Source organism: Etheostoma cragini, chromosome 20, assembly GCF_013103735.1.
Source record: "Etheostoma cragini isolate CJK2018 chromosome 20, CSU_Ecrag_1.0, whole genome shotgun sequence".
Lineage (NCBI taxonomy): Eukaryota > Metazoa > Chordata > Actinopteri > Perciformes > Percidae > Etheostoma > Etheostoma cragini.
Window position 1 is genome coordinate 14,993,603 of NC_048426.1, and position 24,433 is coordinate 15,018,035.

The following is a 24,433-nucleotide window of genomic DNA, read 5'->3' on the forward strand; positions in this document are numbered from 1 at the left end:
TCGAGGTCAAAATATTTTAATTATCTGCACGCATGTTACATTTACATTTGAGTCTATTCAATTATAAGGTAATATTCATACAGAGGACCATATAATGTGCAAGGCAGAGTCCAGGCAAAAATGTGTCCTAAAAATGGAATCACTGTGACCTCAGTATATATTTAAAAAAAATGAAGCTTTTGTTTTTTCATATTGTCTCTTGGCATGTGTATTGGGCTGACTAGATGAGTGATTCTAGTGCAGGCCTCCATCGGAGCCATATGTTGTCGTTGGCGTATGCAGCCTCAGTGTTTCTTTATGGGAGGAGCGGTGCGACTTCCCCACTTCTGCCCCCACTATGTACTTTTTTACATCCCTGCTTACGTTTGGCTGGCATAGCCTAATTTCCGCATTCCCAAATCCTCCCAGATTGGGATCACGTTTTAAATCGGTCTGATGCAACGATTTCCACTTTTTAAAATCTACTCTCGACCCTCGGCTGACCAGAAGAAAGGACATTTGTTGCACCTGGGATCAAAGTCAGGTCGGTAAACAAAACTTCATAAGTCGAGAGTGTGTTTTACCCACTAAACATCTTATTGGCGCGCCACGCAGAGGTCCTAACGAAGCAGGCAGCTACAAGGTCTGGGATGTTTGGGTTATAGGGTGCTTTTCAATGCAGTCTCTGAGTTTTACGTGAGGTTTTGTTTGGTGTTCAAAGTAGACCTGACAACTTATTTAGCACGCTACACAAAGATCGTTTTCTTTTGTGTGCATGCACCTCTGACATGGAACCACGGCGTGCACAATTCAGAACAAAATGTTCCCAGTTAGAGCTGTTTCTCCTTTACATTGGCGTTGTGCATTGCTTCCTAAAATGTGGTTATCTAAAGCGAAATCTGCTGGAAATGAAAAGCTGTAACGTTTTATCACTGCAGCTCTCTGATGGGAAGACAAGGTTACGTAAGATAAATGCCGCACTGAAGAAAAACTTCCGCTTTCAAGTTGACCAATGGCCTCTGTGTTCACTCGCAGCAACACTATGCAGTCGACTTAAGATGACTACACACATTCCTTAACTACTGATAATAACTAACCAGAAGCTTTCTCATGTAAAGGTTCAACACAAATAACTATAATACAGTCTAATTGACTTATTGGGCCTTGAGGGGTACAATAAAGTTACAATTATTAGAGTATAGATAAAAATCATTCCCTGTAGACAATAATATCTTTGATCCATATTGTAGCCTATGGTTTTTATGAAAAGTTTCAGAGCTATGTTGTTAAGGTGGCTTTGTCTTTTGCTTCTTTAGTTTTTGAGCATTTCAAACCAAATGTCTAATGCATGTCATTACATATTACTTCAATTTAACTTTTTTTTAAGAAAAATATGCAGCATGACATAAGCATGGCCTGCAGAGTTCCACATTGACCTGTAGTTTGGGGATGTATGAAAACTGAAAGTAATTTCCCAAGAGTAATTCTCATGTTCTATCTAGTTAGTAGATGCATATTTATTGGCATGCAACACTACTTACTTAAAATTCCCATACCTTTACAGATAATAACAGCTTGCTTTCTGCAGGGGTATTTATATTCAGATATTGCCTGTTTATTCCTGTTGTGTGGGCTACATGTCTCTGAGTAATTGACCTTAGATAGTAGTTTTTGGCTGCATCATGTGGCTTGGAAATCCGCTGAGTTGTTATAGTAATTTCCGGTGTATTTGGCTGGTTTGCTCTCACACACCTCTCTCATTGTCTTCGGATATTTTTAAATGTTCACCTTCAGCATTTTCAAACTTTGGCCAAACTTTGGAGATTTGGCCAGTGTGCAAAACATAGTGAAAAACGGTTCTGCCCAAAATATGAGTAAACTGTTTCAGCCTTAATTTTTCATGTGGCTTAACCGAACCAAGCAAGTTAATTTTGGGTTCATAGTTTACAGCATTATACTTAATTTTAGCAGCCATGTGTTACTCCCCTGCCATTGTCTCCATAAGGAGGAAACCACGGTTAACAGATATTTCTTGGGAATGGCTCCTTGAAACATAAATTGCCCACTTTAAATTCTTCTTCATTATTCATTCCAGAAAATAAGTTAATGAGAGCAGCCTCAGCATACGGCTCATATAACAGACCAAAAATTCATCACAGTAAGGCCAGTCTGACTGCTAGAAAGGAGCAGTGCACCTCAGGCAAATGCTTTCTTAAACCTCTGTAATAGACTGTGGGTAAAATAAAGCACTTAAATGTGTATTTGCTGTTAATTTGTTATCGAGAAATGGCTTTTTTTCTAACCTCATACCATAAAGCATCTCCTATAATAAGCAGAGCCGACAGAGTTTTAGGTGTTTTTCATTGATGTTGTTTGTTGCCGTCTAAGTATGTCTTCCTTTTCTCCTCTTTTCTCCTCCTCTTTAGCTGTGGTCACGGCCGAGTCTGACGCGATGCCAGGACAAATCCCAGATCCCTCTGTGACAGCAGGCTCACTGCCCAGCCTGGGCCCACTGGCTGGGATCTCAGCCACCACACTGACTGACAAGCTCAAATTTGGGGACTTCCAGGAGTTCGGTACAATGCTGTCACCTCTGCACTTCCTGGACAGTCTGGGGAAAAGGCCCCTAGTGATCAAAGCAGAGGTATAGGAAATATTGAGGAGCTGAGAATTAGGTCATGAACATCAGAAACAGTACATTTTGGAGTTTTTAACTCAGTTTGCGTGCTTGTTTCTAATCTGACGTTTGGACATTAATAGGATTTAGCTATAAATAGATGCAACAAACCAAATACAGTATTTCTAATGTGTCATCCAGATTCTAGTTTAATTATGTGGAAAATGTGCCTTATATATCATAAACCGGTTTGCATGAAGTGAAGGCACCATGGCACTTGCAGTATTGTGTCATATCTTAATCAACGGGTCCACCTAGTGGACATAGTTGGACATGATACTTTGTATCACTTCAAGAATAAAAATTCTCTCATACCAAGAGTGTACTTTAGTAAACATGCATGCTGTGACTGAGACAGATCAACATGCATGCAAAGTAAGTAGAAAATTGTTAGTTCTTTATTTATCATTTCTTTGGTTATTGATAATGGTAATAAAGACGGCATGGTCAAAGCATGCTTCTATTACAGTCAAATGAAGATGTAATATAAAGAATGCAAGATAATATTCTTCTACCCGTTTCATCATCATTTTGTACTGAAACATGAAGAGTCTCCCAATGTGCAGCAGGTCCATCACAACTTAGCCTCAAACCTTTTTACCTGCACTGCTGTTTAGAGAGATGAAGAGGACGACAGGAGGAAACGAAGGCGAGAGAAAAACAAAGTGGCTGCAGCTCGATGTCGAAACAAAAAGAAAGAGAGAACAGATTATCTACAAAAGGTGAGACACACCGACTCAATCACTTTGCTTTATTTTCAAACGCTGACATATTTATCTTATAAATCTTATCTTATCTTATTGCCAAAACAACATTGTATCTGTCTTTGCCTCCCTTTCCACTCTCCACCGTCTGACAGGAATCAGATAGACTAGAGATGTTAAACTCTGACCTTAAGGCCCAGATTGAAGAGCTGAAGCTGGAACGACAGCAACTGATCCTCATGCTCAACCGACATCGCCCCACCTGTATTGTCAGGACGGACAGCATCAAAACCCCGGAGAGCGAGGCCAACCCCCTGCTGCAGCACCTGGAGGCCAAGTGAAGGTGTGACCACTTTCTACAGTTTACAGTTGAGAAGAAACAACCAACTAGCAGCACTTAGCATTGGGCCTCAGCCACAGATGAGATCCAGCCGAGTCCTCCAACCTTATCTCACAGACGCCATAAACTGTGGATGTGATTACATCGGACACTGTTTTGGCGGTTAAATCAAACTTCTTCTTGTTTTTCTTTCTTTCCCATTTGTTTGTAGTTGTGGTCATCAGACTCCAGCCATTATCAGTATGAAGTTAAACAAAAAAACTCAACACATCTTTTGGCACATTACTTTACATAAAGTTTGTTGTTTTATATTGGACTTGTACTATGTTCCTCCTTAGCTTTAGCCATCGCTTCATTTCCAGCAGCTAAAATTTGATTTTTTCTGCTATCAAAACCATCAGTTTAATATCAGTTCAGTCATTTGAGTCATTCATTTTGTGATTTACAAGTGAACTTTTATTTGCTGATTACTTCTGGTCTTATTAGACACATTTAGTTGGATTTGCTTACGCAATAAAAAAAGTCAATTCTTTTTTTTTCTTATGCAAGTAGCCTACGTGTTACTTGCAAACAGTCCGAAGCCTTTTTACTATAATGACCTTCATTAGTCATGATCATTTTTGTTATTCATACATTTGGTGGCAGACCGGTTGGTCCTCTTTCTTATTCCTATGTTTTGGCGCAGGCGTCATGTATGCACATGCATATTCATTGTACTTTATTTTCTGTTACCATATTGTTACTACCAATGTTTTTTTTATACTTTTGAATATTATGTTATATAAGAATATAAGCTATCACAAAATCTCATTTGTATTTCTTTAAGAAATAAATGTTTAGTTTGTTTTCTTACTGGAATTTAGCATCGTAATCGTATTATATTTTGGGTCAAACTTTCAGGACCAAACTTTCTGGTAAATGGTGCTATCTGGTGGCCAGTAGCATTACATCTTGATCAACCCTGTATGTCTCCAGTTTGTATTGGTTTCCACACATGTGTTATAGTTTTATGCAGGAAATTTTAAACTGTTTGAACTTGATTTACTATTCAAACCTGTCGTACCTCTCCAGCATCCCTCTGGCTAATTGTTATGGGTGAGGTTTCAGGGACCCCGAGGGATCCTGCAGAGGGACAGCTTTGTTTTAACTGTGGGTAATTGCACACATATTATAACAGTGGAAAAGATGAAGTAAAATTATATATTTCATGATTAACCTTATTCCCTTCACAGTGTTATTTAGCATTAAGACATCAAAGTACTCATGCCTTTCCTTCTGTATTTTCTTTTTAATGAAATGGGGATCAATAGTGTAATATGTTCACATGAGTTTAGGTTAACATTTAATCCACATTTCATCTATTGTGAAAAGTATGTAAGAACAGCATGCACTAATTAACAGCAAACACAGGTAGTAACAAGGCACTTATTGTTCTTACACCGTGGGATTTAACTTTTAACAAGGCAGATTAACAAAGTGATGACTGAGGCAAGAGCACCTAACTCCTGCTAGAGAAATAATAGCAACCTTATAATATATTATAATTGAATAATATATTGTTAATGTGGCACACTGTTAATCTGCAATGTTGCATTGGGAGATGGGAAAAATAAGAACAAACTAAGACACCAGTGTATATATTCTCTGTGTTGTTACTGTCTGGTAGGTGTGTCTTATTACAGTCACTGTCACGTCTTATCCCAGCAGCTGGGTGGAGTAAAAGTCGGGTCAGCTCGTACTAGTGTGTGTAATGAATAGGATTTCTCAGACAGCTCAAGTTTTGAATGAACTTGTGGAGAGCAGGCCAGTCCGTTGGAATGAATGTCTAGAGTCCTCTCAGTTCTTCTGGTCCTACAACTGAATAGTATTTGCACTTCCACATGGACTGAAAGTGATTATTGATTATTTTTTAATTGATAGCCTACTTCTATAATTTCATTTTTAATTCACATATTCGGAGCAGTTGGGGTTTTTAAAAACATTTTAAGTCCGTTACTGCGCTGGGGGAATACTTTCTTATATTTTTAGGTTTTGCTCGTTTTTATTGAAGCAGAAGATGGGAGAAGATACTCGGGCATCGCAGGACAGTAACGCGCAGAGTTCATTGGACAACGGGCCACATTTGGGAGCTGGGGGTCCAGATGCCGCGGCGCAAATTGAATGCTGCAGCATCCCAAACGGGGACAGCGGCTCTGCCGCGAACACGCGTTTATACAAGAAGCGCTGGATGATCGTGTTCCTGTTCAGCGCGTATTCCCTGAGCAACGCGTACCAATGGATCCAGTACGGGATCATCAACAACGTAATGATGAAGTTCTACAACGTGGAAGCTTTCTCTATTGACTGGCTGTCCATGATCTACATGCTCACCTACATCCCATTCATCTTCCCGGTCACCTGGCTCCTGGATAAGAAAGGGCTGCGGGTCACAGCGCTGCTGGCCAACGCGCTCAACTGCGCCGGGACATGGATCAAGGTGGCCAGTGCCAATCCCAACTTGTTCGGGGTGACCATGCTCGGACAGCTCGCCAGTTCCCTTGCCCAGGTGTTCATCCTCGGGATGCCCTCCCGCCTGGCGTCGGTCTGGTTCGGCGCGGATGAGGTTTCCACCGCCTGCTCCATTGGAGTTTTTGGGAATCAGGCAAGTTGATTTCTTACCCACAATCGTCACTGTGATAGACCTGTATATTATGTTTGATTTGATTTTGTCCTGAACTCCCCCTGAAAAATGTTTGAATTGCATGAGTAGCCTGAATCATATCGTGTGAGTGCGTGCGTGCGTGCGTGCGCTCTGACATGTGACAGCTTATCTACATCCCAGATCCTGATTACCTTGAAAAAGCTTTTCCGGGTTCATGGATTCTAGTAAGTTGGACCATATCGATATATGGTCCATATGTCTTCACGTTCAGCCTCCAATCAAATACTTGATCAGAGGGGAATATGAATCATGGGGTTACAATAGAGGAAGTACAGTAGAAGTTCAGCTACACATATTTTTCCTCCTCTCTGGGCCTGAAAACCTTATTTTATATGAAATATCTGAGAAATGTAGATGGAAAATCTGTCTTTAGTGGAACTGCATAGGAAAAAGTCACAAGCCAAACACACCAGAGATTGGGAGCTCATTATGTACTTTTTGTGTAGATTGTAAATTGATATAGTAATCAGATGTGAATGTAGTGAAGTAAAAAGAGGCCAAAACCACCTTCTGAAATGAAGTGTACGTAAGAATGGAAGTATCCTACTTAACCATGCGTAGCCTAACTTAAAACTGTACCTTAAAATTGTAGCTAGGCCTACTTAGTTACTTTCCACCGCTGCCTCTTTAACCTCAACATTTTTTCATGCCCAGATGTAAAAATTAAAAAATAAAATATATGTGACAAAAATGTTTAAACTTAAATAGATGTAATTTGGTGAGATATTCCTCAATGGTTTGAGTCAGTGTAGTCTGTGTTACAATACTGCTGTGTTCCAGTTATGGGAAACTGCATTTCTTTGTGCTAAAAAGTCAGAATTTCTGAATACTAGGCTGTATACAGAGGTTTGTATAATTACAGCTCACAAGCTCATATCTTGTCACTTAGCATAGCAGCCCTGCTAGGTCCTGCTATGCCCTGCTAAGCCTTCTATAATCTGTAACGCCCTGCAGATCCCTGCTACATAAACTACTATAACTAATATTTCTAGTCATGGTTCCATCATCTTTATTGTGACTCTTATTGCCACTGTTCGTCTCACCCCCAACCGGCACCGTCAAACACTGCCTACCAAGAGCCTGGGTCTGTCCGAGGTTTCTCCCTGAAACAAAGTTTTCCTCACAACCGAGGTTTCTCCCTAAAAGAAAGTTTGTCCTCGCTACTGTGGCACTAAATGCTTGCCCTGGAGGAATTACTGGAATTGATGGGTCTTTGTACATTATAGAATGTGGTCTAGACCTACTTTATCTGTGAAGGGTCTTGAGATAGCTCGTGTTATGATTAGATACTATAAATAAAATTGAATTGAATTGAATTGGATTCATAATGACCCTGAGGTAGTTTATAGCCAAATAGGTTACCTAGTGTTTTAGATATGAGCCAGGATTGTTTAAGTATCATTATCATAGATTGTGTTATCCGCTGTGGTTAAGCATTTTATTGCACTGTTTTTATGGAATAAGGGGGAATACCAAAAAAAGCAATCTTGGCTACCTTCCACCAGATTTGAACACAGATATCGAAGGATTTAATATAATGTGGATATTTCAGGATAAATAATGAACATGAAGTGCCCTAGGGATCAGCATGTGGGAAAAACCTGCTGGGTTGGAGAGACGAGTCAGGTAAACTGCTATGGTTTTGAGAGAGCGTACACACAAGTAGAAATGTTTGCTCTTCCCTTCAGTTGTTAAGGGGAACAGAAGCCTGGATAAAAGAGCTTTCAGTAAGAGCAACATGAGTTCTCAGGATGAATTCCCTCAGGAGTGGATGCATGGCCTTGGAGAGGCCAGAGCCAATAGTTGGTCTCCAACATGAAAAAAAGACAACCAGTTTGGGAGATTAAAGCCAGCTGCAACTGGGAGACAGCAGTGACATCTTGGAGTCTTCAGCCCTGGATGCTGCGCAGCTCTTCCCACTGATGGAGACCAAGTTGTACAAGCGAAGATGGGTCATGCTGTTCACCTTTACTGCTGGAGCAACATCTTCATGTGGCTGCAGTATGGCATCAGCAGCAACATCTTAATGCTCTTCTACAACATTGACAACCTCCCAATTGACTAACTTTCTATGATCTACTACCTCACCTAGATCTATCATCTTTAGCAATCTGAATGGCCATGTATCAGAAAACAGGCTGGTATATGTTATGCTATGTCACCATCTTTGTCTGCGATCACTCTCTGGTGGCTGCTTCAGATTCTAACAGTGGGATCTGAGAGAAGCGATGCATGTTAACTTGCAGAAACAAGCACTTAAAATGTAGAAAATGTCAGCTTTAGTTTCCTTAAAATTACCCCAGGATGTTTTGACAGCCCACGGTATGGCATGTGGTATATGAGGAATAGTTGAGGAATAAAAAAGCAATAATCCATGATAGGCCATGGTTTACAGGGATTTTAGAACAGCTAAGAGGCGTCTTTAGACAAAACGCAGATGTGGTCACAGTTGTGTTTAATAGTATTTTACAACGACTTAGATGGCGTCTCGGCCAATCATAATCAAAGAATGTAACTCTCCGTTTTATAAAGTGGATTTTATTATGTCAGCTGAGAAAGTATTAGCTCACAGCTTACTTCTATGTTATTTGGTATTTAAAGCTTAGTTACTAACGTGCCAAGAGCCTAGTATTACCATTTTGTGAAATATTTATTCTTAAATTTTGTGTTCAGAAGACTGTAAACTGTGTTCAAACAAGTCGATTTTGAACAGAAAAATGCTGGAAAAATTTGGTGGCAATGAGCAAATTTTACATGTTAGCAAATCAAATTCATATAAGAAGTCTGCCATTTTTACATTTACACACTGTAAGCAGCAATGCATTAATGCAACAGGGGAGGTATGTGGTAAAGACTTGCCCCAAACTGGGAGGAAGCAGATATCCCAGAAGGTAGCTCCACATGTGTGTGCACGTCTTTTGTTCTTCCTAGGCAGGGGAAATTGCAGGGATGGCAGTCGACTTTTACCTCCTGCTTCTGAACAAGTTCCCAGGCAACTAACTGTATAATGAGATTACACTGAGAATGCTGTGTCCATGGCAATAATGAGGGCTGCTGGGGAGGGTGTGTGTGGTCGTTTAACCTATCTTCTCACACTAAAAATCCCAGAAAATGTATTAAACTTGTTACGTTGTCTGAAGCCTGAAGGAAAGGAAAACCTAAACATGTCATGGTTTATGTCTGTCTCACCTTAAAAGACCATAACAATAGTAAGAGAGATGATACAAGTATCATGACATTTTGATGCATTTTTGAGTTATTTCTAACGGAAAGAATCTGGCTTCATGATTCATTTTAGTTTTAAACTATTCTTTCTGTACACACCAATACAAACAGTGAATGGATACTTCACAGACGTCTTATGTATTGGACTGTATGTGGATGCCTTGTGATCGCACCACAATTTTTAACCCAATACCTAAACATAGATCATCAAAAGACGTCTGACCCCTCTGTGTTCTCTCTCACTTGCATTAACAAACACTGCATACCGGCCATTGTCACGCATGTTCTTGTTTTTTGCTTAAGTTCCACTCTCTGCCACTGAAGATAAAAGAACACATTGTGGTTGATGTTTACTTGCTCACCAGGAGTTTATTCCTTTGGATTTGGTCCCTAAACTTGATACTTCCAAGTTTTCCGGCTGAAGTAGTTCATACATCCCCTTGGACATTCAGAAATAGTTCACATTAAGAAAAAGTAGGTAGGATTTCCATAAAGGCCTTTGATGAACAAACAGATTAACAGTTTGTGTGCCAAAATTAAATTAATAAGTGATCTATAATTAGCACCAATTTGAAAATAAGCTTGTTTTGCTTTTTTGTTATCAAGTTATCAAGACTTGCTCTACTTCTCCAAAATGCACAAAAATGAGTGAACGTTTTATTTTATTTTTTGGATATGTGACAGCAATTAAACATAGATGACTCTCCAGTTACTGTATTGTAGGGATCTCTATCTAAAATACCTGAAATTAAGTTAATGATTAATATGGGTTCTCCGATAGCTCAGTTGGTAGAGCGGGTGCCCATATGTAGAGGTTTAAACCTTGACACGGGTTTGACTTCTTTACTCCATCTCATTCCCCCTCTATCCCCTCTTACTTCTTCATCTGTCCTGTCACTAAAGGCCTAAAATGTCCCAAAAATAATCTTTAAAAAATAATGATTAATACGATGTACTGTAGAGGGTAACAGGTGTAGGGCTCCTACAGCCTAAATAATGGTGGCTATAACATTCTCAGAGGACTGAAGGAGATGATGTATTTCTGTGCTTGCACGCTTCAAAGGTTTCACAGGTTCACAGGTTTCTTCCCCGAGAACATGGCTTGTCCCTTTTTGCACATTTCCATCTCTTGCCTAGAGTGGAGGGACTTTGGCTGGTGTTCCCTCTGTAATGTTCTTGAGGCTGTAGGAAGATGAGGAAGTGGGCAATACTCATGTGGTATTCAGATTTGGAAAGTTTAGAACCCCCCCCCCATCTGTCCCAGATCCACTAGAACTTTTGCTGAGCCTGAGGGTGGGTTGGGAGGAGGAGCGTTAGGATATAAAAAGTCAAACAGACATTGTACCTTTATGTGAAGTACATGTCCCCCAAAATATGATCCCTCGCATTACCTACACTTCTTAAAGCAAGTTTTACATTTTGGGAAATTTGTTTATTTGTTTTCTGGCAGAAAGTTAGATGAGAGGATCAATACCGCTCTCCTATCTGTCCGTCAAATATAAGGTTACAGCCATCAGCTGGTTAGCTTAGCTTAGCCTAAAGAATGGAAACAGTTAGCCTGTCTTGGTCCAACATAACCCTCCATAAAACAATGATTTTTAAGTTTTTTTTGCACAGATTAAACCAACAATATTTAATATGTTAGCTAGCTTCCTAAAATGTAAAGCTAGTGCGTTAACACCACCCACCTTTAACATATTTTGAAATTAATTTTGTAATCACTACATATGAAATAAGCACGTATTATTGATGTGTTTACTAGAATCCATCACTCACACAAACGTCAGGTTTGTGTTTTTTTCAACTTTTGTAATTATGCTTTCCCCCTTTAATGACGTGTACTACTAACTACAGCTGTGTGTGTAGCTGTCAGCTAGAGGCGCAGAGTTGTTTTTTAATTTTGTGCCTCTTACCTACAGATGGGTATCGCCATTGGGTTCCTGCTCCCACCCATCCTTGTGCCTAATGTGGATGATATCAATGAGTTGGCAAACCACATCAGAATCATGTTCTACATCAGCGCAGGAGTTGCCACCCTCATCTTCATCCTTGTGGTCATTGGTAAGATGACTATTCACATCCGCAGGCTCAAAGAGCTGTCAGGGCTTCTTGCCCACTCATGCAAGTCCCTTTCAAGTTCATATAACTCCCACAGTGATGTTGTGAAAATATATAATGCAAAGTAATCTTGACAGTTTATGCTTTAGGGACTGTGACAAAGCTATTACCTCACCTCCTTTGTCCCACAGTGATGCCAATGGCATTTTTTAGTTGGCAGTGTAATGGTATTTTTAGACAAGAACACAGGTGATTCTCTAGTAGGGTTTTGCCACTCTAGGGTTTAATTGTTTACACACAATTTTTTATGGTAGAACTTTTTACTTGCTTGTTGGGCTCCTAAGGCAGCACTGCTGGACAGCTGAGTCTTCCTGAGATGTGCTTTCTACCGAGAAACAGCATCGTGGTCCACTGGATGAGCAGCAGCAGTAATTGCTGTAATTGTTCACCTTTTGATGAGATGTGTTCAGACACGATGGGAAATACAAGCAGAACTCAGAATGTTGTGACAGTGTTTTACGAAATCGTCTTCCTCGTTAGCTCTGTTAGTTCCTCCTTTCACCTCTTCAAAGGACTAAAACTCATCGACAGTCAAAGAAACATAGTAAAGCTTCACCATGGGTTGCACTTCTTTCTTTAGATATCATCAAACTAGTATGATAACTTGCAGCGCCCGAACAAATGAACAAACCAAAGGGGTGAGGGAAATGTTAATACGATTTTTTCCGGCTTCTGCTTGGCCAACGTCTTTTGACTATTCTCTGCATGATTGGCCAACTTAACTTTAGGGTTAGGGTTATGTCGCCTACATTTTTTGTTTTAGCATTTCCATTTGAACAGTTTTTTTTAAACAGTGCTTCTGTGGAAGGGATATTTTTTGTGAACAAAAGAATTCAAAAATACCCGTGTGCATGTGGAGCGGGCCAAAGCAACATAACTAAAAACACAAGTTTGGTTGGACTTTGGATATACATTTATGTTTTATTTTGTAGCCTACATTATTGCATTATTAGTAGCCACTCTAATGTGATACTGAGCTCATGTATCAAGGGTGTGGTAATAATATTGATTGTATCAGATCAGATATAAAAGCCCATTTAGGGACAGGCATTACAAATTAGTATGTAATATATGATAAGCTTTTCTGTTCCTGCAAAAATAACAAAAACGTCTTGTTTTTGTTTCAAGGCTTATACTAACTTAACAAATTGGTTTACAAAGACATGGAATTAATACAAAGCTAATACAATTAAGGTATGGTGATAATGATGACTGTTTGTTCATCATGTAATTTTGCGTCCACTGTTGTTCCTCCGCCTGTCAGTATAACCTCCAGCGTCACACTGGGCTTTTACCCCCATCAGTGTCTGTACTGGCCGATAAGAGAACAGACAATGCACTAGCACAACAATCTTAATGAAAGAACACAGAAGTATCCTCATGAAATATTGTGTTTGTCTAACAGTGTTTCAGGAGAAACCGGAGATCCCTCCCACCCTGGCCCAGGCTCAAGCCAGGAACATCCCCCCGAGCGAGTACTCGTACACAGCTTCTGTCTTGAGGCTGCTGCGCAACAAGCCCTTTATGCTCCTGGTGGTCACCTACGGTAGGTACCCCTCCTATTTATTCAGTTTATTAAACAATAATAATGTCAATTGCAAAAAAATGTCCATTACAATTTCTGAAAGTCCAAGATTACATCTTTAGGTTGCTTTTTTTTGTCTAACCAACAATCCAAAACCCAAAGACATTTAAGTCACAATGATATTAAACAGAGAAAAACAGGAAAACCTCACATGTGATTTTATTGATTATGATTGGTGATTAACCAAATATCAGAATTTGTGTGAGCTGTTTTAGTTACATAATACTGTAGGTTCATTGGAAGGTCACATTAAATGAAGTCATAAAGATATCAGAAGGAGAAAGTCCAGATCTGTTTCTTCATAGGTTTCTCTCTCATGATGATTACATCACCGCGACATGCAGGTCATCCCACACTCCAACATTATTACTTTTATCACATATCCAGGGAAAGATGTTGTTGCAATATCTAGGTGAAAGGTAATAAAGATTATATAGCCTCAAAATAGACATCGGCAGTTGATGCTGCCACAATCACGTGTGGAGACTCACATTCTTCAATCAGCTGGTGTGGAGATATGAGGATGTGTCATCATAACACATGGACTTCAAGTGCAATGTTTAGTATTGATTTAAAGGTCTTTTGATGTCACTTTTTTGCTCAAAGGTCACTATTTAATGAAGACAACATCAATGATTAACAGCGTGAACTATATGGAAATATATTACTCTGTAAATGTGTACCCTTTACATGCCCGGACGATGGGATTTTAAGGTCATTTTGTGTCTTTGTGCTCCATTATAAATAAACTATTAGCTATTAGCCAAGTAGTGAGAGAGTCTGAAGGCTATAATGTGCGTAATGTGTGAAGTTGTCAGCAGCGTTTTTAGGGGGCAGCATTAGGTCACATCTGCAGCGTCTACTTTTCCCTACAGGTCTCCTCAAAATAGACAGACACTGATTTCTGTTTGTTGTCTGCAGGGCTGAACGTCGGCTGCTTCTATGCTATTTCCACACTGTTGAATCAGATGATCATCGAGCAATATCCTGTAAGTCTCAGTGTGTCTGCTCTAAACTATATGCTTCTGCCTTGTATACTTTATTTCAAACCAGATTAGCTTTTATTTTGCTATTTGTTCTCTGTCTTTTCCTTCCTAACCTCCTCAGCCATTGGTTCCTGCCATGTTCTCAGTGTCAACAGGCCCAGCATGTATTTGTGTGTGTGTTTTTTTTTCTGACACCGATAACTATAAAGCTGCTAAGGAGATGACCCTGACACAGATAACTGGGGTCTGGGAGTCTGATTGTTATGGTTCAGAGCTTCCAGGACAAGATAACTACAGAGTGAACAAGGTCACAGATGCCTTACTTGGTCTGTGACACCAGAAATGTCAATGTTTTACTTTCAGGGTGAAGAAGTGAATGCTGGGAGAATTGGTCTGACTATTGTTGTTGCTGGCATGGCGGGGTCCATCATATGTGGCATTTGGCTGGACAAGACCAAAACATACAAGTAAGATATTCCTACAAAAAAACGTTTTACTATTGATACTTTGAAAGGCAAACCTTTTGAAAATTAAAAAAAGCATACTTTGACCTTTTGATCTTGTGAGGAACATTGACACTTTTCATGACAATCCATCCAATAGCTGAAACACAAAAATATAGCTATAGAAAAAGTCAGGGGATCATCAAAGCAGTTAGGATTCATACTCTGGTGTCTTATGAAATTCTGTACATAATTTCATGGCAATCCATCCAATGGTTGTTAAAACGGATGTTTCAGTCTAGAACAAAGAACAAAGACCGTCAGACCAACAGAGCTTGTAGCGTGTCAACAAATGTAATGTTGTAGCTTCATGTTTTAAGTGAAAACTCACCGTTACCTCTGAAAGAAACAACAGTCAGTCACTGCTTCAAAACATGGGCTCCTCGCATGGGTGTCTATGAAGTTGTCCATTCACAGGGAGACGTCCAAGTGCATTCATGAGTGACAATCCAGCGAAACTGAGTTTTATATCTGATGTCCCTCTCTGCTTATCTGAACTGACAGGCTATACTTAGGTGCTCCTCCCATGTCACATCTCAGACCACCAGATCAAACATGTGGGAAATATTAATAATTCAATCTTAAAATTGAAGATTTCTAATTGGTATCTAATAAATTGATGGTATCTGATTCAATTTTTTTCTTGATCAAGAATATCAGTACTATTGTTTCATGAAGTAACCACTTATTTCCAATATTTCTCCAAGTGATGTTTGGCACACTGCCTTTAGCGATCTGGCATGCACACTATTATGATTCGTCCCTCAGATTCCTTACATGCCATTAGGATGGTTGGGTGTCAAAGCCGTCAGGTTCGGATTTACGTTGTTGACCCTCTCACGCCTGTTGTCCCATGTGGGACAGAGTCAAAGGACTGTGTTGTATTAACAAAACATTTTTTTCAGCAATAATTTACGCGTGGTTGTACGAGAGACAGCTTCACTAGAGAAAGCCTGTTTGTGCAGATGGCCTGGGTTGTGACGAGGGGTATTCAGTGACTCAGCAAAATTGTTTATGCTTGCTTATTTTGCTATTGTTTATTTCAAGTGAGGAAATTAGGTAAGACATTCTTCTAGAAAAAGATGCCTGCTCTGACACAAACTATACATTACTTGTTACTGTAGGCCTAACAGGGAACTATTTGATAGTTCTTATCTCTTGCACTGGTAGAAACTAAAGATGTTTTAGACATAAGTCCTAGTTAGGTGTATGCATTACACACATTTAATGCATGCAACAATGATGCATGTTTAAAGTGGAGGAGAAGAGCTACTGGCCTATTAGATGATCCCATTGCTCCCAGTGTAACCCTGATGGCTGTACTAATGAGTTTTGTTTCTTGTAATTAATTTCTTAAAGACTAATTAAAAAAAAAATGTAAACAACCACATTATCCACATTAAATAACGGCAGGTGTTGACAAATCTATGGAAACAGACATTTCTCTGTCATTTACACAACAAAACCAACACTAAAGTTGGGTGTTGCGTTTGCTTGTTAAAGGTCCCATGGGATAAAAATTTCACTTTATGAGTTAAAAAAACAAAACATTAATATGTGTTCCCCCAGCCTGCCTATGGTCCCCCAGTGGCTAGAAATGGTGATAGATGTAAACCGAGCCCTGGGGATCCTGCTCTGCCTTTGAGAAAATGAAAGCTCAGATAGGCCGATCTGGAATCTTTCCCCTTATGAGGTCATGAGGGCCAATGTTACCTTCCTTTTCTTTCCTTTGCCCGCCCAGAGAATTTGGCCCACCCATGAGAGAGAGACATCATGGCTTTCAAACGAGCAAAGTCGCAGTTGGTCAAGGCCACACCCCCAGCCTCCACCTTGCCCACCCCCCTGCACCTCATTGTGGGAATGGCTCTAGTTGCTTTAATTCGGCACCAAGTCTGAATTTTGGGAAAGAGACTTCAGATATGAAATTGTGATATTAAGGTCTATATAAAAGCATCCAAAGATCACCATGTCATGGGACCTTTAAGCTATTTTAAGTATAGAATTGTTGTAGCAAACAGGAGCCTTGTTACAAGAATGTTAATGTAAAAGTCAAATCAGATTACAGGATTTTCCTCAAATAGAGGGTTCTGTATGTGAATGTACAGCATTTGCTAGTTGATTGTATTGCTATCGCACATTTTTTAAACTGTATGATTAATAATCCTCTCCTGTTACCTCAGACAAACCACCTTGGCCGTATATCTCCTCTCTCTGATTGGGATGCTGGTTTACACCTTCACCCTCAACCTGGGTCACCTGTGGGTGGTGTTTGTCACAGCTGGAGTTTTAGGGTAGGTAACCATTACAGAGTAAAGGCTGCAGAGGTCATTAACATCACAGCCAGGGTTTGAAATTGAATGAGTAAATATTAACTATGGTCAGTTATTTCTCTACGAGGAATACTAAACAGGGTTCCTGCAGTTGTTACAGCGGCACAAAGAAAACATGAGCAGATAAATAGAGAAATAAATAACAAGAGGTATGTCAATTAAAACAAATTAAATAAGAATGGAACAAGGTTTTTTTTTAAATTAACAAGAACATGTGAAGACAACAATTGCAAGGTAAAGTGACAGTGGTATGATTAGAGTGACTGTAGTAGGAGTCATTTGAGATTTGTTATGCCGACTCATTGTATACAACATCTCTCTAAACACTTCATGTTATCTTCAAGACTTTGGACCTTGTCTGTCACATTTGATGTCCACAGGTCTTAACAGCTCTTACATTTGTGCTAATAATACATTAAAACATTTTCTTTGGCATTTTTGCATTGCTGGCACGAGAGCTGCTTTGTCAAAGCAATATTAATGCACCTCTGATCCCCCTGTCCACAAGCTTTGTCCTGACAATTATTACTATTTAGGTTAAGCTGATTACAGTTTTTTTCCCACTGCTACACACAAAATCTTTTCATGTCACACGATTTTTGAAACCTCTCACTCACAGTGCAAAACTACACACCACATTTCCAAATTCATGAGGTGATTCTCAGTTTTCAGTTGCATAGAACATTTGATTTCAAAACACTACACACAATTTTCTACCTAAGACACAAAAATCTACCAGGAAGTGACCTGCTTTTCTTTTTTTAAAACACAGCCAATCAAAAAGCTACACCTATTTACCATGGGAACACACTCTTCTCACCTGTGGAAACATATTATGCTTAACTGAACACAAACCAATAACTGCTTTAGTATAGGCCTATACATAGGTCAAAGGTCAGATTACCTGTTTTGAACAATGGATGCCAACACTAGACAGAGAGCAAGGGTAGGAAGAGGAGGGAAGAAGAGAAGATAGTTAGATTTTTATTGATACCAAAAAATGGGACATTTCTGTGTTGCAGCAGCAAAATAGACACACAACACACATACAGAATTTACATGAAATAACAGGATACAATATAAGAACAAATATACATATATACAATATACATGTTGGAGATATAAATAAATAAATCTAAATGACTAAATAAAAATAGAAGAAAAAAGAAAGAAAGAAAGGAGAGCCATCCCTGATGAGATCAGGGCCCCACTCATTCATCATGTGATCAACCATGGATTAACCATGAGAGAAGCCCATCTTGAGTAGATTTACAATGGTGCCCATACTTCAAACAGGCATGCAACTATCTAATGACTATTTCAGCATTATAAATCAATCACACTTTGTTTTGCATACAATCTCCCGACACACACACACACACACACACACACACATTCTTAAATCTAAAAATGATACTTTTGGTTAACATATCTTTGTCGTTTTGTTTTCTTGTTTCATGCTGTATAAAACACTGTGCCACTCTTACAAACATGTTTTGCCAAATTAATATTTTCTGTTTTACTGTAACATTACATTGTTTTTTAAAGTGCACTTTTCAACCACTTCACAGATCACTTTCACTCTAGAACAATGTAAATGTAGATAAAAGTCTATGAAAGACAAAAGAGCTTTAGATTCAGAACAACAGTGTGTACATGGTATACGGTATCTAAACTTGTACTATTATATACTTTTTTTTGCAATTTGATGCAAATGTTTCATTTTGAGACGTGTTTACTGCACTTAAATGCAAGTGTTTCATTTTGAAGGAGATGTGAGGCATTTTGCATTTTGTGTGTGCTGTTTTGGAAATTGTGTGTAGAGTTTTGCAAAGGGAAAACCTAGTTTTGAAAACATGTGTAAGCAGCTGGTAAAAAACTAAGTCCACAGCTGGTTTCCATAGCGATTCCTTTGTTGGCTTTCATTACTGAAACCCAGACAGGATGTATTGTACACCCATTTACACTTGCCCTACTTTTAAATTTGTGGTTTTTCTATTCCTTCTTTGGTTGGGATGAAAACTACTGCAGATCACACACTTTTCTTTAAGCCTTTATTTGACCGTGTGTGTGTGTGTGTGTGTGTGTGTGTGTGTGTGTGTCATTATTTGTCTCTCTGTGTGCCTGCAGCTTCTTCATGACAGGATATCTACCTCTGGGCTTTGAGTTTGCAGTAGAGCTTACCTATCCAGAATCAGAGGGAACCTCTTCTGGACTGCTTAACTGTTCAGCTCAGGTCAGTTATGTTAGCATGAACAACATCACAAAACAGAATACAAATGTTGTGAATTTGGGGCTGTACAATTTTTTATATCTCCTTTCAGATCTTTGGAATCATTTTCACCATCTCCCAAGGGAAGATTATTGAGAGATGGGGCACTTTAGCAGGAAACATCTTCCTGAGTAGCTTCCTCCTAATAGGAACAGTACTGACAGGTAAATTATTAATATCTCTGTTTCCTCAACATACACACCTCTCCTGTCACTGTGCTTACAACGTCAAAAACAGTGAACATTGAACTCCTGTCAGTAATTGTGGATGCACACAACATTAAATGGAATTTTAACACAAAAGTAAAGCACTATTTAAACCAGGCCCTTATGTTTATTAATTTACCGGCAGCACATTGGCATCTTTCATAGGATGAGGTGGCCCTCTAGTGGCTGAATTAAAATGTATTGAAGGAACAATTAAATTACATTTACAGAATTGTATTCGTTAATGCTTTAGATCAAACAAACATATAATAGTAATATGTTCTTTTAAAATGCTTAACTTTTAAAGCATTTTCACGGCTACCCAATGTCATGTTTTATGTTAACAGGGGTATGATTAAAGTGACAGTAGTAGGAGTCATCTGAGATTTGTTATGCCAACTCATGGTATACAACATCTCAATAAACTCTTTATGTTATCTTCAAGGCTTAGGATCCTGATTGAAAAAAGCTACAATATAATTTCTTAGAAATATACAAAGATTAACACATACAATATTTTTTTATTTGAACAATGCCTCATTGCAAAACATGCCATTTTATATCAAGAAGTCATTCATTTTGAAAAAGTTTTACATCTTAAGAAATGGTGGCTAAGAGAAGGTTTACTGTCATGATGACACAGTCTTTAGACTCATTTCAAGCCCCAGGTTATAGTGAACCTTGTCTGTCACATTTGATGTCCACAGGTCTTAACAGCTCTTATAGTTTTGCTAATAAGGCGTTAAAACATTTTCTTTGGCATTTTTTACATTGCTGGCACGAGAGCTGCTTTGTCAGAGCAATATTAATGCACCTCTGATCCCCCAGTCCACGAGCTTTGTGTGTGTCTGTGTGTGTGTGTGAGATTGTGTCTTTCCACCTAAAGCCCTGAAAGAGCGGAAGTTTTAAGGAAGAGAAGATAGACTGTCACAGATACCGTGTACAGATTAAAACTGAAATAATGACATTGTCAAAGACGCCATTGTTCCTTGGTTTAAAAGGTTTGTTTGCTGAGAACTGGATAAATAAACCTCCCAAAATGCCATCTCTGCCTAGACAATGAGCATTTTTATCTTTGCGTAATATTCACTACTTCGGTTCCTCAGTGGCTGTTTGACTTTGAGTTTGTTTTGTTTAATCTGAGGGAAAATTTCCACTACACATTCTATTGAGTGTTAGTGTTTAATACAGACTAAGCACTGTGTTGTGTTTTCATGTCATGGCAGTCAGATCAACAAGGCTCATTTTTAACACATAACTAATTTATCTGATACAGTAGTCTCCGGCATAAAACAAGCAAATCATCCCTTTAAAAATTACATAAGATATATAGGGTTGTGGAACAAAACCCTGTCACCATTTTGTATGGAATATTTTACCTCATTTTAAAGGCGCTGAAACTGACAGGTATATGGAAGTAACACTAAGATATAGTGTGATTGGTGCTGTCCAGGCTCTCTGCGTTCTCCCTGTTTTTCTATTTCAACCTAAAACACATTGAATTACAGAAGTGAGTCACCACTGATAAGCCATGTTCTATTTCTGATTTTCCACCAAGGCCACAACTAAAAAGGCTAAGCTTTTCCCTCTCCTTTATCGCAGGATTCATCAAGTCCAACCTCCGACGCCAGAAGGCCAATCTACAACAGTCTGAGGCGCAGGCAGTGAGTGTAAATACATTTGTGTACACTACATAAACTCTGAGGTGGGATCTTCACATCCCTTTGGAGAAGGAATGTGTTAGATGTCTTTGGTCACTTTGAATGGTTCTCATGCACTGCTGCAGGTACACACGAGCAAAGCAGGGGTTGCACTTCTACAACATTCCTATTCTCAAATACAGCCCAATTCTGCTTTGTCTGACAGCTGTCCACCTTGCTCTAACAGTATGTTTCCCATCTGTTGCTATATAAACCTAATTTTGTTTTCACTTCTGCAAAGATGTACACTTGGCAGCTGTCACACAGATCAGTAGTCTGTACTAATAAGTTCACGAAACACTGTAATAATGTGATAACACCACACCAATAGCCACTGTTAATAAATCAAAAGAACAAGTTTAATTTATTAAGTTAAACTGACACAAAAGCATCTATTTGGTCAATAGTTTACATGTATCACATGTTTAAATGTTTTAATTAAAACATATGTGACAATTTAATGTTTTAAATGTAGTTGAACAAAAAATAAAACCCAGTGGCCTCTAGCTGCTCAGAATCACCTCTAAATTATTAACAATGTATGTCATTTTAACAAACATAACAATCCTATTCTAACAACATGCATTAAATGAAAAGCTCCAGTAATCCTGCACACTAATAAATCTTAAATAAGATACACTAAACACTAAAGGAAGTTTTTCCTCGCCACTGTCGCACTGTTGCTTGCTCTGGAGGAGACTACTAGAACTGTTGGGTCCTTGTAAATTCTGGAGTGTGGTCTATCTGTATAGTGTCTTGAGATAACTCTTGTTATGAATTGATACTATAAATAAAATTGAATTGAATTGAATTGAATTAAATTGACCACCGCTAGTTTCCTTATTTTATTAATAATCCAGTTCTGTTAAATTGTTAGAAATAAGACCAGCAGCCGTGAGATAGATAACAAAACAGTTAAAATAAGTAATAGGTGAATAAATGTAAAACCTTTTTAAAATAAATAATGCCAAACAAAAACCGTTCCATCTTAGCATGCTTGCTGCTAGATGACTTTGAACTAAACATTGTGTTCTCCTCAGTAAAGGCAGTGAAAGGGGAACTGCTGGGCTAGAGTGCACGTAGCAGACAGTTGGGTGTGCAGGGATTGGGGGGGGTGGGGTAAGATGGTGGAGGGTGAGGTGGCCCCTCAGAGGTGTGACACCCAAGCTATTGTTCTAGCCTACAGGCTCTGTGTCATCCAAGCAGGACTACGGGGCCACAACGTGCAGCGGCCCCTGGCAACGGCAGTCTTCACATAAAACCACAACCTCACTAAAATCAAAACACACACCTGCCAAGGTAGGGGCTCGCCGTCTTTACACCAAGTAAACACAAGTACCACACAAACACACACGCAGGCAGGCAGGCACGTAACATTAACAGTAACTTGTGACAGTAAACAAACCGTGTCTTCAATTTCAAAATGCCACAGAAATCTCCAGAACATTCAACAAAACTGTTACAGACCACATTGTCTTTCAATTTACAAAAATAGATGACAGGTAATTTTAATACTTCAGGTTATTACTATTGTACTGCAGTACACTCGGCTCCTCTTCACAATCAAATAAACAGGTTCACCTTCTCTTATTTTGGAATAAATCTGTTTATCCCAGGATTTCAGCGTCCTGTAAAAGTCCGTATAATATCCAGCAGTTGTTTTATTTGTTGTCACTGTGCATCAACTTTGTTTTGCCCCATTCAAATCAACTTTCAAAGTGATCGTTTGACATTTGTGATTAACTGACAGTACTAACCGATTTGAGGATGGTTTTGATGAGTAAATAAAAATTTCTGAAGAATAGATTTAAAGTTTCTCTAAGTGATGTTGGGTGACGTTACTTGTTGTTGACGTGAGAAGTATTTTAAACAAAACGAGACTAGCTTGCCCCTCCCTTCACCTCATCCCAAACGCCCCCAAGTCCCACCCCCAAATCCTTGTCGGTTATTGGCTGGAACGCTGTTTGTGTGTGCTTTGTGGTGCAGGTGGGGCACAGTTTGTTTTTGTTGCCGTTTGTAGACCCTGGGCTGTCTACAGAGAACGTGTTTTTTTTAAAGTGTGTTCAGGGGACAAACACCTCGCGGATAGTGAGCAGATGTTTGCTGTATGTGACAACAAATGTCCTAGCCTTAAACACATGTGACATCGCTCAGGGCACCTTTAATGAAAAAGGTTAATGTTTTAAGGTGTTTATTTAATACCCTAATGCACAAAATAATTTTGGTCTATGTTAACATTCTGTTGTTTTTCTGAAGGCTGTGATGAGTTGAGAATTTGTCTTAAAAACTACACTTTTGCTCATTTGTTGGACAATAGAATTTTAATTGATTTCTGTCGTCTTCCTTTACAGAAAGCGAAAGCTGATCTAGAAGGAGTCGTCTCTCAGCCTGAAGTCTTGAAAGAAAGGAGGTTCTAAGGAGGATTAACTACCGTGTACTGATTAAAACTGAAATACTGACACTGTCGAACATAAACATGCACAGACGGCCACATAGAAGAAGAAAAAGCTGCTGTGAAGAGTGAGCAAATGGAGAGTGAACATACTGAGCAGCCTCCTGTGAGGTCTAAAAAACCTGCAGACCTGAACACCACACTCTGGCCTGAACACTAGAGAGTCACACTAATAGCGCAACTGCAACTTAGCTCATTCCAAAACAAAGCACAAGTCAGTCACGCACAAGGAAGCTCAATGGTTTTTACACCCTACACAAAATCTTTGTAAATATTATTGTATCTAATGTAGGGATTGTATGTCCTTTCAGTGCAATGCAACAGCAACTTTAGTGACTCCAACATTACTACACTCTTTCACTTAACTTTCGTTGGCTTTAACAGTCCCCCTCTAATTAGTGATCATGTAGTATCCTATGCATCTAATGAGCAATATTTAAACTTTGGTTCCTCATATTGGAGCAATATTGTGTGTAAGTGAACTGATTCTTTACATTGCTGAAGCATTCTATTGAGTGTTAGTGTTTAATGCAGACTAAACACTGTGCTGTGTTTTCCTGTCGTGGCAGTCAGATCAACAAGGCTCCTCTATGCCTGCCATTCAGGATCACATGGAAGTATTACTTCTGCAACCTGCTGATTATAAATAGGATTG

The 24,433-nt window shown here is 39.1% G+C and overlaps 2 protein-coding genes across 4 annotated transcripts; both read left to right on the forward strand.

Annotated features, from left to right (window-relative positions):
• The first annotated feature begins 257 nt into the window (after nt 1-257).
• Nucleotides 258-4,567, forward strand: jdp2a (Jun dimerization protein 2a). Its single transcript, XM_034858914.1, has 4 exons — nt 258-523; nt 2,406-2,623; nt 3,274-3,378; nt 3,516-4,567. Exons 1-4 carry the CDS (start codon nt 436-438, stop codon nt 3,699-3,701), a joined length of 597 nt encoding a protein of 198 aa, XP_034714805.1. The 5' UTR covers nt 258-435; the 3' UTR covers nt 3,702-4,567.
• An 801-nt stretch (nt 4,568-5,368) lies between these two features.
• On the forward strand, nt 5,369-23,827 carry flvcr2a (FLVCR heme transporter 2a). Of its 3 annotated transcripts, XM_034858897.1 has the most exons (11): nt 5,369-6,341; nt 11,546-11,687; nt 13,150-13,290; nt 14,251-14,318; nt 14,679-14,782; nt 16,999-17,109; nt 19,279-19,384; nt 19,473-19,584; nt 21,229-21,296; nt 22,506-22,625; nt 23,678-23,827. In XM_034858897.1, exons 1-11 carry the CDS (start codon nt 5,757-5,759, stop codon nt 23,741-23,743), a joined length of 1,623 nt encoding a protein of 540 aa, XP_034714788.1. In that variant the 5' UTR covers nt 5,369-5,756; the 3' UTR covers nt 23,744-23,827. The 3 variants fall into 3 exon arrangements, with proteins under 3 accessions (XP_034714788.1, XP_034714789.1, XP_034714790.1); XM_034858898.1 differs by lacking the exon at nt 22,506-22,625 and having other exon boundaries at nt 5,372-6,341; XM_034858899.1 differs by lacking the exon at nt 22,506-22,625 and having other exon boundaries at nt 5,372-6,341; nt 21,229-21,290.
• The last annotated feature ends 606 nt before the right edge of the window (nt 23,828-24,433 follow it).

Coding starts and splice junctions, on each gene's coding strand:
- jdp2a (XM_034858914.1), top strand. CDS start 436: ATGCAACGATTTCCACTTTTTAAAATCTACTCTCGACCCTCGGCTGAC. Junction 524..2,405: donor GCACCTGGGATCAAAGTCAG/GTCGGTAAACAA, acceptor CCTCCTCTTTAG/CTGTGGTCACGGCCGAGTCT. Junction 2,624..3,273: donor CCCTAGTGATCAAAGCAGAG/GTATAGGAAATA, acceptor ACTGCTGTTTAG/AGAGATGAAGAGGACGACAG.
- flvcr2a (XM_034858897.1), top strand. CDS start 5,757: ATGGGAGAAGATACTCGGGCATCGCAGGACAGTAACGCGCAGAGTTCA. Junction 13,291..14,250: donor GCTCCTGGTGGTCACCTACG/GTAGGTACCCCT, acceptor TGTTGTCTGCAG/GGCTGAACGTCGGCTGCTTC. Junction 19,385..19,472: donor TGCTTAACTGTTCAGCTCAG/GTCAGTTATGTT, acceptor ATCTCCTTTCAG/ATCTTTGGAATCATTTTCAC.